Source organism: Agelaius phoeniceus, chromosome 4, assembly GCF_051311805.1.
Source record: "Agelaius phoeniceus isolate bAgePho1 chromosome 4, bAgePho1.hap1, whole genome shotgun sequence".
In the NCBI taxonomy this organism is placed as follows: Eukaryota; Metazoa; Chordata; class Aves; order Passeriformes; family Icteridae; genus Agelaius; species Agelaius phoeniceus.
In genome coordinates this window covers 61079870-61099373 of record NC_135268.1, presented here as the reverse complement: position 1 = coordinate 61099373, position 19504 = coordinate 61079870, and the positions used below count along the sequence as shown (strand labels likewise).

The following is a 19504-nucleotide window of genomic DNA, read 5'->3' as shown; positions in this document are numbered from 1 at the left end:
AAATTGGGTTGGAATGTTGTGGTTTTGGGCTTGAGTGGTTTTGTTCTTCTTTTTCATATTCTATAAGGGTAAAGTAACCGAGGTTCTAAAGTAACTAGGTTGTTGTAATATACCTTTTTTGGTATATTACAATAACCTAGTCAAACTTCTAGTGTTGTTAGGAAGGTTATCGATGCTGTGCAGAAAAATCCCTTCATGTACATATGGAACTGTAGTTTGCCTTCATATACATACAGAATTTAGGTAGGCTTCCAAAACTCAAATTGTATGAATAAATATTTCTGTATTTTTTTTCTGGAAAAATAATCACATTCTCATGTTCTTTGCTCATACACACGCGAGCATGTTTTCTTGCTGGGTTTCAAGTACATCTACTCTTTCTACTTAAAATTTTTATCTCTACATTTGCATATGGTATGAATTCAAAGGGACTGTTTCCATAATGGTCCTACCATGTAACTGTTTGAAGGCTCAGGTATGGCATACAAGTTTCTGCTACTTAAGCTGAAGAGTAAGTGCTCGTTGAATATTAGAATTCACATAATTACAGCTAGCTTTAAAATCTCCAGTGCCTGTAAGCATCAACTGACACTAACTTCAGTGGCAGCTGAGCACAGCTTGTTGTTGAGCAAACATATGCACGCCACATGAAATTGTTAGACAGTGAGAACTGTGACACGCAGTGTTTCATGTGTATTTTTAAAAGCAAGAATATTTATTTAATGACTGTGGTATACTTTATTAGGTTTTGCTACTTAGCAGAGTTTAAGTGACATTTAGGTAAGCAAGGGCAAGTTTCATTTTCATTTGAAGTTAGAAGACAGAGTGCAAGATAAGCAAATTGGTCAGTCATTGTCAAGGTATCAGGAGTCGGTCTCAACGCCTTCCTGTGAATTAATATGTTGACATATTCTTTGCTTGTATCCTCAAAGTGAAAATGCAACAATCAAAAAATGGAGTAGATCTGTAGAATGCTTCATTTTATTATGGGGAGCTCCTTGCTCGAGAGGCGAATCTGATTTTTGAGACGTTTCAAGAAGGGTTCTATTTATATCAGTGCGGATGAATCAGCGACAACGAGGCAGCAAAGGTCAGCCTGCCTGGAATGGATGTGTGAGGTAGTTGTCCATATCAGCATGCCTTGAATGGATGTGTGAGGTAGCATTGTTCTCTGTGGTTTCCTGACTGATCCTTTCCGTCAATGAGCGTTATGGGAACGGATCTGTAGAAGTCAATGATCTCTTCCACGGAATTAAATTTCTGGGGGGGGGGGGGGAAAGGTAGTAATCAGTGACTGAAAGTGAAGTTGCTAGATGGTTTAATCTATAACAGTAAAAGACTTGCAAATAACAGTATTAAAAATATTACAAATTAACATTTTGTATGGAATTATGATTAGATGAAAGCAATTCTAAAAAGAAAAGCACCATATTTTGATCCTCCTATTTCTTTTTTGTGTCTCTGTCATGTGCAGGACAAAGCAACTAGCACCTTAGGGAAAGGAAGCATGTCTAAGCCCTGATAATGCAGTATCACCTATAAAAGATTGTGATGCCAGATGTGATGATAGATGTTGAAATGATGAAGCAACTATAAATTGTTACTAGATTTTTTCCTGCCACAAGTTACTTAATTAGCAGTACATGATATTTTACACTGCAAGTTTCAATGTACCTTATTAAATGTACACTTTGTTTTCCCATTCAGTTTATTGAGACAGTTGCTATAGAATCCCTTTGAAGAATGGAACAAGAAGCATCATGCTCTCTCACACTCAAAAAATGACATTCTCCAGGCAACTCCTCAAGTGATAAAGGTCTGGTTCAAGGTTGCTGACCTGATCAAACAGCAAGAGAAAGCTGCACAAGGTGTTTATTCTCATCTGCCCTAGTGGAAGAATCCGATTCCAATGATTAGCAGTCCTTCAGTTTAAGTAGTTCTGACACACTTCTGTTCACACCACAAAGTTCTCATCATATCAGTGTTTTCCTCTTGAGCTAGTCTTTGTACTTACTAGTATTAAACCACCAGAACTGCACACAGTAATGAAAGCTTACTTTGACATTAATACTTATCACCTATTTATATAACATTTGCTGTAAGCATGGCTCTTCATTGTACACTTGGTGGTGTCTCATGATAGTGTCTCTCACCCCCACCTGATTGACACTTAGTTTATAACAAGAAAATCTGATTAAGGATGTCATTTGGGCAAACTGTTCCTGTATTAAGATGAAAATTGTTTGATCTCAAAGCTAGTATGGTAATTTTTTCAAGTTTTGTTTTGATAATTTTTACACGTATGCATTTGTTTTACTTTGCTGTTTTGCCTTGCTTATGTTCAAAGTCACTCTTGCTACTGAAAACAGAGGCAAAACTGTGGCCTGTATTTCATGCCTTATGAAAGTAATCCATACTTTTTTTGTTCTAAATTAACACTTACAGCACCAGTTCTTTTCCTGTTTTTGAATGTTTTCTGCTGGTTGGGAAGTCAAAAAGTCTACAATGATAGTTCATCTGCTTTGGAAATTTAATTAGACTTCACTAGGTTAATGCCACATTGATAATTTTTCTAGCTCTTTAGTAATGGGCAAAAAATGTTTCAGAATTTTTATGTCCCCAGCTCTTCTAAGGGAACTCCACATTTTGTTAGTGTGAAGACACCTAAAGACATAAAGATGAAGAAAATTCAGTATTTGATTTGTTTCTTTTCGCTGTGTGAAGAGACTCAGCCCATCTCTGCTGTTGTAGGAATTTCCTATCTGCAGGTCTCAGACTGTTCTGGGGAGATGGGAGTAGGGTCTCAAGGGTTGCTTGTGAAAGGTGTAGCTCTGAATTGTGCTGGGGAGGTGGTGCAACTCTGGGCTATGTTGCACATCCTGAATAAGACCTTTCATCCCTGAGCTGTCACTTAAGCTGTGGACAAGATGCTTATCTTGTAAACCTCTCTCAGTGGAAGGTGCTGGCTGTTTGTTGTGCCGCCTTTCCTGGCAGTGACTGTTGACATAACACTGTCACTGGGAGGCAATGTGGAAGTGCTCCCTGATCTGCTGGGATGAGCCAGGCCACTTTGGTGGCTGCTGAAGGTGGGTGCAGCTCATCCTTTTGTCTCACATGGAAATGGATGGAGCGAAATGGTGTGATTGCTATGAATTACAGTTTGAAGATGAAAGGTAATCTGCAAATGCAGTGGTGAGGATGGAGAAAGTATCTGTGGCTGGAACAGGGAGATCCAGAGATACACATCAGGCTCTGCTCTAAACTTCTGTGTAAAGCAGGCACCAAGCTGAAGAGAAGCCTACTTCTATCTTTCATTTTTGCATATTTTTCACTGCATTGGGAGTTGAGACTGATACTACAGACATGCTAAAACCATGTATTTTGCATGTGGCAGATCTAGTTTTGAAAAGGAGATAAGAAAAATATGTAAACTCTGTGTCATGATCAGCTTTAAATATGAGCAAGGTTTGTATTTCATCATTTTCAAAAGAACTATGCAGATGAAAAAAGCCAGTGTTACAGGGATCTCTGGATCTTTAATAGTGAAATTGTCTGGAGCAGAGGAAGGCAACAGCCAAGTAAAGGGTGCTGAGTTTTGAATGTAAATTCCTAAATTCCATGTATGTGTCATTTGGGGATCTGATCTTTATAGCTTTATGTAATTTGGCCTTTAGAAAGCTCAATATGGTATATTAAATATGTAGGTGTGAACATCTGTGGCTAAATAGCTAGGAAAAGATGTAGCTCCACTAAGACATTAAATTATTTTCTTTTTTCTATCCTTCAATTTCTTATATTTGAGTTTGATACTAATTTGGCTGCATGGAACTTCAGTTACTTTTACCATAAAAATCTGATGATCAATCCCTTTTTTCCCTCCTTACGACCTTACAGGGCTACATGGGAACTAATGATAAAAGCACTTGTGAGAGTTAAATGAAATACATTTTGAAAAATAACTGTTAAGTTAAAATCTTATTTGGTGATACAATATGTTAACAACTTGTAGGCTGTATAGTAAAAATCAAAAGTTGCAATAAGATATGGAAAACTTTGAATAATTATATTTATATGTGAGGAAAAATGTGTTTTTAATGGATGAAAATAGACTAATTTAAGAGTGAAAACACTGCAAGACCAAACCTCTGAATAAAATCACCAACTGTGGAAAAATGTAATAGGTCTGCACATGTTTGTTGGTGTGTAGTTTTCTTTCTCATTGGCTGGTGAAGAGGGAATATTCAGCTAATCTAGATGGAGCAGCAAGGTCTGGCTGCACTGCAAAATGTGGTGTAACAAAAGGTATCCCTGCAGAGGGGCAAAGCAAAGTGCTCTGGAAAGCTTTTTAATGGGTACTAAAAATTATAGACAGCAATCTTCTGTAATTCACAGCCTTACAAAGTGTTGTCACTTTCTTTGAAAAAAAACCCTTAGATGTGGGAAAATTGAGGTGAGAGTTTCAAGAAAGAGCCCTTTTGAGGAACCCTATGAGACTGCTGGAGATGGAAGGAGCTCTTCTGAGCAATGTTGGTGCCACTGATTGTTCATTATTGCATATATGCTTTGTGCCCTGTTCTATTTTCATGTCTACTGCTGAGAATAATACATAGGAGAGGAAGATTACCATGTTTGTGATTCCCTGGCACAACACTTAGTTGACAAGCAAAGTGCTTCTGATTTTTTCTGTTGTGCTTGATCCAGGGGAAGATTTGAGTTAAAGAGAAAGAATCCTCAAAGAAGAAGGCATGAGGTAGGCAGTCATGATTACAGATTTGGCCTGGTAAATCCAAGTCTTGGATGCACTGTGTGTTGTTGACTAGATGCTTGGAATCCTTATTTTGGAGCTATACTTTGCAATTTGACTAGTCAGTCCAGACCCACTGTTTAAGATATGTACTGTCTGTGCAGAAGTTGGAACAAACAACAAAGTAATATATTTTGGTATTTCCTGAGATGGGAGGGATTGTGTTCTCCTTCCTTTTAGTTCAGTAAAAATTGTTCATGTACTGTTCAAGTAATTTTCCGGTTACTTTAATTGCTAAAGCTGTTAACCTAATGAAAATTTAGTTCTGTGTCTGTATTCTCCAGTGAGAATACACATATACTACATTATGCTGTAGCGTGCCTTATTTCTGTCATTGTGTCTATTCTGAGCCTGTTTGTATTAGAGCCATTACAGGAAGACTAAACAATGTCAGAACGTGGAAAACTAAACTTGCTTTCTCCTAAGTCATACTAAAATTCCAGGAAATTATCTGGGAGTTTCAGCTCAGAAATGGAGCCAGTGCTTTACAGAATACTGATTGTCACTACAGCAGCACCGGGATGATGCAGTACAGGTCTTGATTTGTGCAGCCTTCCAGCTTCCAAACTGTTTCACTGTGCTTGCATAATGAAGGATTTTTTCCCCCTTTATCATTAAGCAAATATCCCTGAAGAACAACTTGCTAGTAAACATTGTTCCTCTTTTGAAAGCTTATGAATCCTATCCCATGTTTTCTAATAAAAATTCTAATATAAACTTTGGACCCATCAAATGCCTTAAATCATCTTGGGTCACTTGTGATTTCAGGCTTTTTAAAGTCTAACTATACAAAAGGCAAGTTCTGAAAAGTGTTGACATGCATGAAAAGGATATAATTAAAGATTCAGCTGCAGAGTTCTTGCTGGTTCACCTGAGTTGGATTTCTGTTAGTGATTTACATAGCTAATGACCCATAGGAGTTTGTTGCTTTGCTTTTTTGTTCTGCAGCTGAGCATTCTTTAAGTTTTACGTTGTGTGTTTGTCTTTTTTTAAATATTTTTTGTTTGGTTCTTTTTTTTTGTTTTGCAAGTATCACATTTTTATAGAGTTGACTTTCAGTTTTAATGATTTTTTTCTTGTGTGAAAGACTTGCAGATACAGTGTTTATCATTTAACCATATATGTAGAATAAGAATTAGACTTTTATCATGACTATAATTGAATTTAATTATGTAAAGAAGCTTTTCTCATCTAAAGGGATTTTCTAATTGAAATTTACCATATCTGAAAGACTGATTGCTAGGGAGACCCACATGATTTTATTGCTTCTGAATATCCATTACAACTGTTATCCTATTGCTTCATAGCACCAGGTCCTGCTGTCAGATTATGTGGAGCTGTATATATTTGAAAATGCCTGCTTAAATTATCACAAGTTTAAAAATATGCTAAAATAATATGTATACCAGAAAAGGTAGAGCTTCTCTTTCCTTTTTACTTTGCAGGTGTTACTTACAGTAGGTAGAAGTATTGTAAGAACTCAGGATATTTTTAAATTCATTAAAATCTGAATTTGAGCATGGTATGCAAAATTTGGTATTAAATTATGTTGAAGCTGCTTAAATTTTGAGACACTTAAAATTAGGGTAAAAGAAACTATTGTAAAAGAAACTATTGTAAAAGAAACTTTAATGAAACAGCAAGTTTGTTATGTGGGAGAGTTTGTAACTAATATTTAGTATTGAGAATTTGTGAAGTCTAACATAAAAGCCATGGGCTGTAACAGGAGATGGGATTTTACTTACACACTCTCCTCTGAGCCCTGTTCCCAAGGCGTATTGTTGGCTTTCTTCCAGGAACCGTACTTTAATGTTGTACACTCTTCTTCCATAATAAACAACCAACACGTATGGTTCAGCCTTTGATTTCTTTGAACAATCTCTAACCAAGAATGTCTCATCCTGAATGATACAGATTTAAATTATAGATTGTATGGTTAGTTCATTGTGGACAGCTTACAGAAATTTTCCCCCAAGAGTTCACATCCCATGTGTTGAGATAAATGGTACTTACAGTGTTTTTCTGTAACAGGATCTTCTCTGCTTTATGGCGATCATATTCTCCAACATACCACTCACATTTGTTTAAATCCTTAATTTTAAGATAGCATAATCAGTGTATAGAAATTAACAACAAGCAGAAGAAAAACCAGATTGTATCTAATCTGCATTTAAAGCACATGCAGCACAGTATATAATGGTGATCCCTCTATATTGAGAAGTCTTGTTAGGAAGTGTTAATCAAATTAGACATTTAAATTCTTATCCATGGTTTCAAGAGCTCATAATGGACTTTCTCAATGGTGCTGAACACCCACAGCTTTCAGAGGGGATCAGGGGTGGTGCCATACAATGTTAATCCTGTTTCCTAAAAACTTGTATTTTTATGTAGCAAAGCTGGTCTTTACCTTTTCAGTGGGTTTGGTAAGAGATTGCATTTCCTGTTCTACAAGCAAATGTTTTGATTTGTTTTTGCATGCTGCGTATGATGTAGGAGGTGGTGGCTTCTTCACTGTCAAATTATCTACACTTAATGTGGAACCTGTAAAAGTAAATTCAGAAGGAAAAAGGTTGCATTCTTAGAAGCTATAATTTAATTTTACACTATGTTTTACTTAGTAATTTTGAGAATAGTACTTTTAATTTAGAATATTGTGATATTAACATTTAAAATTTAGAGCTGTCTGTTAAGAATGGTCTTATGCTAATGCAGCATAAATGATTTCAGATTAATGCCTCCAGAGATTTAACACATAAGATTCCTGATGGTTTTTAATTGACTTCAATCTGACAGGCTATTGTGGACATAGCAAAATAATAAACTGTAAATAAAACAGCAAATGATAAATAAAATACTAAATATGGGGCAATGATAATGGTTCATTCTGTTATACTTTCACCTTTTCAGTCCTTTTATTTGTGTTGGATCCCAGTTGCTGTTACATTGGATCATATTAAAGCCTCTCATTATTCCAGCAAGGACTGTTTCTACCAAGCTGTTGAAACCTCAAATGATTCAGAAGTTCTGCTGTGCTGCTGAATTTCAGTTTTCTCTGTGACTTGTTTGAGTTAACAAATTCAGGACCAAGGGCTGAGGTTGCTCTCGCATTAAGGAGAAGCTGTTGGTCTTTGGCTGCGTGTGCCTGCTCCATGTAGTGCTGCTGGCACAGGAGCCTGGAGTAGCTGAAATCCTTCTCCCACAGCAAATGTGATTTGCTGTCTTTACAAGATAGACCCAGCTACCCAGGTCTCTGTGGAGCTAAGGAAATGCAGGGGTTGGGTCAGGAACACAAGAAGTCATGTAATACAGGAGGCTTGGGCTGACTCTGAGCATGCAGAAACACCCTGAGAAAAGCAAGGGCTTCCTTTCAATGTAAAGATCAAATGTAATTTCCAGATATGTGACATGGGGAAAAATTGTTAATTGAAGATAAAAACCACCATGTTCTGCTGTATAACAGAAAACAGTTTTGTGTTTTTATGCAGTACTGACAGAAGAAATGATCCAGTGTCCATTTTAAAAGTAAATGAGAAAAATGTGTTTATCAGTGGTTTCCATCTTTTCCTTCTGGTTACTGTCACCAGAGACAGTGCTGTTTGTCAGGGTGGTATTTCATTGTGCTTTATCTGTTCATGCTTTATCAGTTTATTATTGTTATGCTGGTGTGTAGCATATAACAATATTAAATTTTACTAGGAAGACTTTCTTTTAAGAGGGGAAGTGGTTTGCTCTGCCTTTCACTGTTCCATTCATATTTGTACCGTGTTCTGATTTATAACTGCATTACTTTTGTTTTTAAAACAAGATCACTGATAGCAGTAGACAAAGAGCCATGATCTGCAGCAGGCAGTCAGTCTGTTCAGTAATGAAACCACTGTTCAAAGGGCCTGGTACCAGACATCAGCCTTTTGTTTCTGCAATCACTTTGACTTGTCAAGATGTGACATATTCTTACTGTTCAGCTTATTGGATCATGATTTTAGCATTTTTGTTCTCATTGCATTTTTAGTGGCTGGCATCCCCAGAATTGTTTTCTAGAGACCCCACTGCTAGGACCAGAGTTGCTTTGTGGACCTGTGCTGTGTATTTTTTGCAATTTTTTTTTCTGATGTGTCTTAAGGTGTGGGACAAGAAAGGAAAAATTAAAATTCTCTTGCAATGCTTATGGACCAAGTCTGGCTGAGATGGAGCTAAAAACACCTTGTCAAGAAATAAGATTTAATAAAATTAATATTTGTTCTTTCAGTATTCTTTAAGCCAAATATAGACTTTAAGGGCAATTATAGGGTAGCAGGGGAAAGGCTACTTGTTTGTTCTCCTCCTGTTGCTTCAGGAGGGCAAGGAATTGACAGAGGAAAAAGGATACTCTGCTGTCCCAGAGAGCCTAAAGGAGCAAAAGCCCTGGTAAGAATGGTAGGAAGTGTCTGCAGTGGCAGCAGCAATCAGAGACCTAGATGAGCTTTATGGATTCTGTAAAGAAGGGTTTTTAGTAGCTGTCCAGAGGAGAGTGTGTGCAATTGCACCCCAGCACAAGAAGGAAGTGGCTCAATGGAGGGAGCACCCCCAGAATGTGGGAGCTGGGGCCTGTGAAGCAAAGCAGGGGGAGGTGGGCTTGGTTAGCCTGGCAGTGACCAAAGTTAATTTGAATCCTACTTGATCTGAACACATAATGCAGTCCATATGTTCTTCCTGGTGGTATTTGCTTTTACCATAAGTTCGTGTTAAGCACTCATAGGTTCTTGGCACAGCTTAGGGGTTTGTATTTTGATAAAAAAGAACATTTGCAGAAGCAGTTACAGGAGAGTAAAAGTATGCTATATAGTCAAGGACAGTAGGAAGTGCATTGAAAATCCTAAGTGCAGACATACAAATATAGCAACCTGAATCTGTTTCTTACTCTTATTTTTCCATGTTTAGTTTGGCTTTCAAAGCAATCTTTGGTTCTTACCTGATCTGCAAATGTTTTTAGAGCTCCGTGTACATTGAGGGCTAGGAAAAAGCAATGAATAAAAGTAATGTCAGAAAAATATTTCTTATAGTGGCAGTATAAGAGTCAAATTAGAGAGCAATGCATAGCTGTGCTTCCCAAGAATACCCCTTTCTCTTACTGATGGCAGCTTTGGGCCTTCCCAGGTTTTGGGTGGTAATTTTGTAATTAGTGTCTTTTGGCAGATTTCCCTTATTTTCATGAGCCACTTTTTCAAATTGCATAGAGTTTTGGGATTTTTTAGTCTTCATAAAAGGATATGTATAAAAAGCATGTATAGTCTTCATAAAAGGATATGTATAAAGCATGTCTTCATAAAAGGATATGTATAAAGCATGTATAGTAAAGCACAGTTGCTTTTGTTCACTGCTAATTTCAGCTGATGTTCCCATGCCTCTGTAGGAAGACCCAGGGAGCAGTTCTTCCCTGCCTGTTCTGATTTTCTAGACTGCTCCTGAGTGGCTGGCCAGTCAGTATTTTGTTGTGTTACACTGGGAGAAATATGGACCAAATAACTTCTCACAACAGAAGCATAAGAAAAAAGAATACTAGGGGTCACAAATGTGGTCATATTTCCTCCATACAATAATTTTATCCCAGAGAAATGCCATTATTGTAAACAACGTTACATGAGAGATTCTGTATTTGTCTAGGAAGGATGTTAAATCATTCATATACTTCCTATGCTGTCTCCTATATTTTTGGGTTTTGTTGCATATTTCAGTAGAAAAGAGATTACGGACATTTAGAAAGGAAAGATTTGTATAGGTTAGATAAACAAAGTAGGTCTAACTATGGAAGATTTCTGTGGAAGAATAATCAGCCTTTGGAAAGCCAGGTGTGTATCCTTTGTAAATAAAAATAGAAAATGAGGGGGAGAGGAAATTCTGAGGCTGGAGATAGCATATCTTCTTTATACAATATATTTAACACCCTATCACAGAAATAGCAGCAGAAATGTAATACAGCAGCATGCTATTAAAGATAAAAATTGGCTGTGCAATTACAAAGGCTTGAAAGCAATTCCCAAAGATGTTCTTGTCATACATCAGGGCAAAACACTTCACTGCATGGCATCAGAAAGTGGTATCATTTTGCTGTTATTGCATAGTGAAGTACAATTTTCTAGGGCAGAATGGTTAGTCCTTGAAGCATCCAGTACAAATTCATGAAATTCTTCTATTCCTACCTGGCTTCAGGAGGATGATATTGTGCTTGAAAAAGTACTTCAGGTTTCTTCCCCAAACTTGTAACTGTTAGTGAAAAGGATAAGAACTCAGTATTTCCTCTTTTGTCTAACTGACAGCATCTAGCAACTACTGTGAAATAAATTAAGTAAATTCATCCATGAGGGTGAGGCAGTTCAACAGAAAACCTTAAAGGGCTGTAATCAGTCTGGCTTGAATGAGTCAGCTAATGATTTCAGTGGGAAACATTTGGACTAGAACTGAATGTTACATGGGGGACATTACAGAGTTTGCTGATGCCAAAAATGGCTTCACATAATAGTAAATAATGTAAAATGTTGAACAAGAAATATGTGGAGAGTTCATAAATCCTTTTTATAAGACAGGATAGGCATTGAATTTATTAATGCAGTCGATACTATTTCTTGCTGAAAATCAGGAAATGGTGCCTTAATCCACAAAAGGAAAAGCCAGTGGAAATGATGAACTTATTAACACAAAGTATAAACAGCATGAAAGCCATGTAATCTGCATTTATCTTCAAAGTATTTTGGAGTAATATTGTTTGTCATGGACCTTTGTGCACGTGGACACAGTGAGTGGTTTGAGCCCTTTTTTCAAAGCTATATGTACATCTAAAGAATTGACATGTTTTTAAAACATTGGAGGTTTCAAATTTTAAAAGAAACAATTTGGCTTTAAAAGCCTAAATCTTTTAAAAAACTTTATTTCAAAATTCTCACCCTCAAATAATGGTAGAGCAGCAAGATTGTCAGAAGGGTGATGTCCTCTGTGCAGATCTCTTTTGGAGGGTTTTTAGGCACCAACACTCTTATTTTCCCCAAAGCCTCAAGACATTTGCTTAGGACAAATGTGTTACCCTGGCTCCCCAAATAGCTGTAGCTAAGGTAAATTTAAGTTTCCTTTTTTCTGCTGCTCATCAGCAACTGTTGAGGTCTCTAACTCTCTCCATTCTTAGCAGATGTGTACCTGGGGGATGTCTCTTGTTTCACTTAGAATTTTGATGATAGAATATTTTAGTTTTGGAATATAAAGGAAAGACAACAAATTATTATCATATTATTGAGACAACAAATAATTATCATATTATTGAATACTGACCTTGCTGTCGTCCAGGTGCCTGTATAAAATGATAACATAGTAAATATTTTTCTTTGGATTTGTAACTTGAATTTACCCCAACAGACCCAACTATCCACCAGTTTTAAGTAATTTATAGACATTTAATCATTAATACCTGATAACTTTGTAAAAAACCTGGGCTGAATACTGATTTCAGTCTGCTAGCAACAATGAGAATTATGCTTTTTAGGGGTGTAAGTGAACATGTGGTTTACTGCAAAGACCACCATTTCATGATGATTACTGTGTATAAATTTAACTTACAATATGGTTTTCCTTCCTTGATCTTGTATTAAATTGAGATTGATTATGGTTGACTGAAGAGACATAGAGATTAAAATCAGTCACTTCTTTTCAGGCTCCTTAACTGACAGTACAATTATTTTAGTGTCATGGCAGATATTTCATTCAAAATCACTGTGTGGAGAGTCTTAATCCAGCACATTTTGTTAAAATTAAGAATGACAGGTTTCTAAAGATTGGAGTTTGGCTCCTAAACTTTCACTGTATTTCTTTATTATTTTGATTCACAGATTAAAATGATGGCAATATCAATAATTTTGTTAATTTGATGCAGCTAAGACTATAATGCATAAATATTAAAGAGAAAAATAAGTTTTTTTGGTAGATATTGCATTTTGAGCCTTCCTTATAAGTTACTTCCCCAATAATGTTTACCTGTTACTTAGAAGTTTCAAGTCTTATTCAGGCTGGACAAGACCTGGGCAGGTCCTAGCCCAAGCATCTGCCTAAAGCACAGAGAACTGTGGGATGAGCCCTGGGGTCTCAGAGCTTTAGCCAGGTCTTGCAAACCTCCCTGAATGCAGATCTCACAGCCTCTCTGGGAAACCTCTTTCAATACCCTCCTAATTAATTTTTCCCTATTTCTGATTGAAACCTTCATCATTTCAAGACTGTTGCCTCTTGTACTCCCACTGTGCACTCTGTGGTGCACCATGCTCTGCCTTTTTGACAAACATCTCTCAGACACTGATTGGCAGCTGTTGGGTTGCCCCAGGGCTGTCCCCTCTCCAGGCAGGGGAGCCCAGTCCCACCCGACTCATTTCACAGGGCAGGTGCTGCATGTCCTGGAGACCCTGTGCTGACCCTCTCTGCTCTGCCAGCTCCAGCCTTGAGCAGTACTGCAGGTGCTGTCTAGTGAGTGATGAGTAAAAGGGAATCGTCCCTTCCCTTGCTCTCTTGGCAATGCTTCTGTTGACACAGCTTGAGATGCTCTTGGCCTTTATGGCTTTCTAGGATCCACCAGTGGCTCATGTTCAGCCTTTGGTCCCCAGGCCCTTCTGAGCTCAGCAGAGGGTTTAGTTCATTCTTAGGTAGCATTTTGCCTTGGTCCTTTCCAATTTCAAGAGGCCCCTCATACCCTTTTCTGCAGCCTGTCTGGGTTGTGGTGAGGGGCAGTCCTTCTCTCAAACCTGCTTTTTGGTGTTTGAAACCCTGACAAGGGCACACTCTGTCTTCTCCAGGTCACACTGAAACTGTCTAGGCCTTTGTATCTATAGGAATGGGAAGTGACCAAAATGAAATTTTATCTTTTCCATGTCATGAGACACACAATATTTCTCCTTAAGATATAACCAAACTAAGAGTCTGTTAAGAGCTGAAATATTTGTGCAGCTGTACAGCATTCAGCCAGAAATATTAATTACAGATGTAAGATACTTATTTTTCTTGGAAGTGTTTTCATATTTGGTTTGTAATGAGGCAGCATCCAGGAGAAGAAAAAGCTTTTTTTTTTTAAATGGTGTCTTTCTTGCCAATATATAATTTTTAAGCAGTAAGTGTTGATTACAATATTGCTATCAAACCATGTTTTTGTCACCATCTTTCAAACTAAAGCTTCTAACCAAGAGGAGTGAGGTTTGGGGCAGCCTCCCAGTCAGAGCTGTGGGAAAGGAAAACTCAATGGGTTTAAGAGTTAGACAAGTCTGCAGATTTGTGCTTCAACCTGCTGTGGAAGGAAACAATTGGGATTAACTACTATAGATTCCTTTCTTCTGTTCCCTTTAATGAGAGAAAAAATAAAACTAATTCAGTAGGAACACATTAGTGCAGGTTTTAAACCATTCAGTATGAAGCACAAAATGCTATAAATGATAACCTCTTTCAAAATTTTACAAACATCCTTCAACACTCTGCATGATTGTAGGGATTGTATCTCTTAATAAGTTTTATGGGAAACCACTTGTCATAATTAAACTCCTTTATTGCTAAAAAACCTCTTCTTTACTTCATTGGTCTGAGTAGAAAGTGAGTGGAGAAAGAGAGGCCAAAGGGAGCTGGGGGATAACAGGCACTGTTAAAACTGGATTTAAAATTTGTCCATTCTTGTTTCATATTGAAATGGGTCATCTTTTATTTCAAGTATTTATATTACATTAATGCTGTTACACTCCTCTATTGACCTTATAATTTCAGTTTTCTGCTTGTAAAAATCTAGGTGGATTCTCTTTTTGTCTGAAGGAGAGTATCTCCCTCTTCACAGGCATCCCCATCAGGCAGTTACAAAGATTCTTTCTGTGGATAGTTGGACAGGGAGCTTTGTACTGTACCTGTGTTTTTATTTCTGCAAACAAATTCAGAAACTGACCCCATTCAGGAAGTAGCAGTATTGAAATTGCAACACACATTAAAGATGGACACTTTATGACACAAAGCTAATATGACTCTTACAGGTTTTTTAACCTAATAGGTTAAAATACTATTACATATACATACATAGCCATGGAATGTGTTTGGCTTTTATGGTCCTAATACATACAAAGATGAATACTTACTGTATTTGATTTCCTAACAGAAGAATGTCTGGAAAAGAAAGAATAATAAACAAAACATTTAATTATGATAAAATAAAAATCACTTTGAGTACATCATCAGTGATGATTACATCTTGACAAGGGAAGGATTTTGCTACTGCTAGAGAAATTCAGAGGCTGGTTATTTTTTATATGAATTATTATCAGGAGAATTATCTTGGACCTCCTTAAAAAAAACAATAGCATCCACTGAATTCATTATGGCAAAAGACAACTTTGTTAAGGATTTATACTGGAAGGAGGGGAAAAGAGGAGTATCAGCTTCAACACTTTTCATCTCATGCCAGAAAGTCTTATTACACATGTTAGAGTCAGCTATAAATGGAAGTTCTGTAAAGACTGAAGAATTTAAAAAATGAAACATTCACAGAGCTGAAATTGAGAGTGTAGAGGAAAGGAGGTGCAAAACAGGGAAAGATGGGTGGAGAATGTTCCTCATGGCCCTGCTTAAATAGGTGTTAAGGTATTTTTCTGCCTTCTCCTGATATGCCTGATCAACAGAAGTATCATCCTTTCCTGGGAAGGAAATATTCTCCTTCCAAAAAAATGGACAAGGTATTGAGTCTGACAAATTTTGTTAGATGTTTTGGTTATGATGAAAGCTTATGGCAGCTTTTAGTAGCTTGTATCTCTTAATAAAAGAGACAGGGTACCAGATTTTACAAGCTATTTAGCAACATAAGGTGTGAATAAACATCTAGTAGTTTTTGGAAGGCTCTGAGATTTAGTCCCTGTTTAGCCTGTCTCCTGGACTGAAAAAAATATGACAGTGAGGTATTTTGCTAAATCAGTCAGAAGGCAAAATTAAGATCTGGTATAGGAAAACCTGGGAGCTATTTTTCAACAGTGACAAGGGCTCTCTTCCTCATGTCTGTGTTGAAAACATCAATCAGCATGGAGGCCTGGGGCAAGAAATTTGGAAATTATCTGTATTATTCAAGAAGGCTAGGAGAAAGGAGAGGAAGTGTTTTGCTTTGGATAGTTGTTTTTGTGTTAGTTTCTTCAATTTGTTAGCTTGGTCTCCAGGGCCATTACTTAGTGTGTGAAAGCTCATATTCAGGATATTCTGGGTGTGTGGTAAAGTTCCATGACATTAAAGATGTGCTTGCAGGGCTGGCCTCCACCTCCAAGGGACATGGCCCTTGCATGGCCTGCTTACCACAGGCATATGGAAGTTTCAATCACATCAGAGCTTCTAATACACATTCCAGGATCTTGCACTTCCCTAATTTTTAATAAAGCTATTTTTTGGAGTGTATAAATAATGATGTGTTAAATTTTATAAGTCTTCCAATTTTTAATGGAAAACAAGACTTGCACTCCTAAATCACATCTATGGTTGGACAGCTTTGCTTTCAGTCTAGAAAAAGGGCTGTAAGCTGGGGTGCCATCTGCTTCCCTCTGCAGCTCATGGGTCTGTTTTCTCCTTACAAAGCTGTAACTGGACTGAGGATGGGTGAGAAATATTTTGAGTGAAGTGCTTGCAGCAAATTTGTCAAGTGCCTTCCCCAGATATTGTGTTGTCTTATTCTGTTCCACTTCTGTTTTACTCATGTAATAAAAACCCCTAGTACAATAGCCATGACATGTATTTATATTACAGAATTTGGCTTTATAATAGGACCTTTTAAATCAAAGTGCTCTGCACACTGATATCTGCTGGCAGCATGGATTATAACATTTATCAAAAAGCTTTCAATCTGTGCTGCCCTATCAAGGGAGGAGATCAGCTGTGGGATTTGGAACTTTGCAGCTCTGTCTGGTCTTGCATCTGAATATGAAGCTACTTCATATTAATAAAATGTCTTAGCAAACAACATATTTTGGAACCTAAGCCATGAAAAAATTTAAGCACCATTCAGGAAAAAAACACAACCTCAATGACCCATAATTAGAGCTCACTCATTAAATACATACTTTAAGCCAAAGATTATTTTCTTGATTTGTAAGCTTATTTTCTACCCAAAGGATTTGAAGTGACCTCTGTAAAATGAAGCAAAATTCCATCCTGATGAGCTGAAATTGAAATAATTTAAGGGAGGATGGACAAGATTGACACAGCTTCTGGTTGCTCTAGGAGTGATTTGAGCATCATAACCCCTGGATTTGTGTCATTCCTGTTCCCAGCATGAGTCTAACACTGTCCCCTGTTATGAATGTGAATTTTGGTCACACAGCAGGCACACATCTGCTTGTGTGGCAGTGAGCAGAGTGTTCATGCTCATCTGACCAGGTATGTGTTGTGTGGAAAAAGCACCCAGACTCCTAACCTGGCACAAGCATGTGCTGGGTCATACAGCTGGGCACGAGTCTTAGTGCTTCAGGTGCTCCTCCTCACTGCCATGTCAGGATGCTGAATGCCCACGGGTGTTGTGTGGCTGAGGAGTGCAAAATGGAAAGGGCAAGAAGTGATTTGTAGCTTGGATTCATTGGTCCCATGGGCTGAAGCCAGACTTCTGCCTACAGATGAGTCATTTCTTTTGCTGCATGTAATGTCTTTGGGATGTGGAGTGAGTTTCTGTATCTCTGGTGCAATCAGTGTGTTTCCCCATCACTTGATTCACTAACTGTGCTGAGTAAATAGCATTTTTTTACTTTAAAGTGGTTGCAAGACCTCTAAATATTATTAAGGAAAAAAATTTTAAACGAAGTGTTCATGAAAGTTTTGTCTGTTTTTCTACTCCTTTACCATTATTTTGTAATTTCTTTTTTTAAAAAAATGCCAGTGTCACATTACACTAAATACCACTTCTCTCAATTATTCACAGCTGTCTAAAGAATAACTTTCTTAAGCAAAAGCAGAGGTGTGACAGAAGTAAAATTTTGTGGTTTGAGCAGGGAGAATGTTTTGATTCTCAGGGACTGAAGCTGAGGAATGCACTGTACCTTGTGACTTCTGCTGATATTGGAAAGGTGGGATCCCGGCTGAGCGTGTTCCTCTTGTGTAAGACCTGGCTGCTTATTCTTGGCTCTGGAGGAAGGGGCTGATACTGCTTTGGCAGCATCTTCAGAGGCCTAGAGAAGTCAAAAGAGACCTTAAAGAGCTATTAGGGAAAAAAGGAGGAGGTGCAGGAACTGTGTTTTAAGCACAAGTTCTAGAAGTAAGAGACTGGAATTTTCTGAGAGTATTTCCATGTATTTGTGCTGAGCCAAGCTCAAATCCAGGAGCTCTTCAGGGCCCTTCAACAGCAACAGCACTGTTGGATAATATTCTACATTTGCAAGACATTACTGCTCTGTGCTGTGTGCCACTAACTAGTGCTCTTGTGTGCCAAGTACAGCTCTGCAGTGTGGATATTTCCAGGTGGGTATGGCTGTGTGTATGCTCCACTGAACACAATCCACTTTCAGACATAGAGGAAAAAATGTTCTTCATCCCAGAAAACTCAAAGGTGCCATGGGCCTGGTGTTTTCTGAGGGATGTGGGCATGCCCTGTCTGTGCTCTGAGAGCAGGCAGGCACAGCCCAGCTCCAGCTGGAAGCTGTGGCACAGAGAGGTGCATCCAAGGTGCCTGGCAGAGCTGCCTGCAGTGCTGGGCTCCTGGGGAGGGAGCCTTGTGTGTCTGCACACTGCATACTCAAATTAAGTCAAGTGAGAGAATTAAGAACCATTCTGGCTACTGTAATACAAACAGAAACAAATTTTTGAAATTTTGTAGAATACTGGGTTGAGAATGCTCTTATTCCTGCACTAATACAGTTTTGAATTTGTGAAGTTTTACTGCCCTTTTATGCTATTTCATATTTTTTAGAGTCAAATCTAAATATGTGATGCTAATCATATTTTAAAATTCTTTTTATCTTTTAGGGCAGTCAGTGTAGGCATGGAGAAATAAACTTGCCACCATTCCTAGATGACCTTTTGAAAGTATTTTTAAATTATAGCAGTTATTATTTGAGTTTGACCAAATCAAGAAGTGATTAATTTTTTATTTGTGGGCATATCATAGAAAAAATATATTTGTGGAATAGGGCTTGGTCTATCTTCTGTGGGAGTAATGGAAATATTCCAGTTGATTTCCATACATGATTTAGATGTGTAGCAAAAAAAAAAAAAAAAGGCAAATTGATTTAAGTGAGAACGAAGTCAATATTATCACAGTGAACAGAGCCTAAGGCACCAATACAATTGGTGGAATATTTTTTTTCCCCAGCAATTTATACCTGGGTTGAACCAGATTCAATATTTCTAGGCTTTTGACTTGTCTGTAGGCACAGCCAAGTTGGTTTTGAAGATGCAGGCCTGAGCTCCTGCTATGAATGCTTAGAGCTCCTGTTTTGTTCTCCCTAATTCCATATCAGAGCCTGTTAAGTCCAAAGAGAGGCAGCAGGGAAAGGATGCTGGCTCACTTTCAGCCACCTCATTACCATGAGCAGCACAGATGGATGTGAGCACTCATTAGCACTGAGTTCCCCGGGGAGCACAGGTAAGAGATCTCTGATGTGATCTTACCGTGGGGGAGGTGTTGGCTCCTGGAAAAGAAAGGAAACAAAAATCTCTGTAAGCTTCTTCCCCCCCTTAGTTTACCTGAGAGAAATGTGGGGAATT

At 37.9% G+C, this 19504-nt stretch overlaps 1 protein-coding gene and 1 long non-coding RNA gene across 2 annotated transcripts in view; one reads left to right on the top strand and one right to left on the bottom strand.

Moving 5' to 3' along the window:
- Positions 1-685: 685 nt before the first annotated feature.
- The window catches only part of CLNK (cytokine dependent hematopoietic cell linker), a 26292-nt gene continuing 7473 nt past the window's right edge, over positions 686-19504 (bottom strand). Inside the window, exons 6-15 of the mRNA XM_054633575.2 lie at positions 19409-19428; positions 17842-17970; positions 14917-14944; positions 12101-12119; positions 10981-11044; positions 9753-9793; positions 7212-7345; positions 6818-6895; positions 6550-6705; positions 686-1260 (exon numbers count right to left, since the gene is read on the bottom strand). Coding sequence (XP_054489550.2) covers positions 1132-1260; positions 6550-6705; positions 6818-6895; positions 7212-7345; positions 9753-9793; positions 10981-11044; positions 12101-12119; positions 14917-14944; positions 17842-17970; positions 19409-19428 — 798 coding nt within the window. The 3' untranslated portion in view covers positions 686-1131. The remainder of the gene's footprint in view (positions 1261-6549; positions 6706-6817; positions 6896-7211; positions 7346-9752; positions 9794-10980; positions 11045-12100; positions 12120-14916; positions 14945-17841; positions 17971-19408; positions 19429-19504) is intronic.
- The window catches only part of LOC143693986 (uncharacterized), a 27330-nt gene continuing 26947 nt past the window's right edge, over positions 19122-19504 (top strand). Inside the window, exon 1 of the long non-coding RNA XR_013182159.1 lies at positions 19122-19382. This is a non-coding gene — a long non-coding RNA (uncharacterized LOC143693986). The remainder of the gene's footprint in view (positions 19383-19504) is intronic.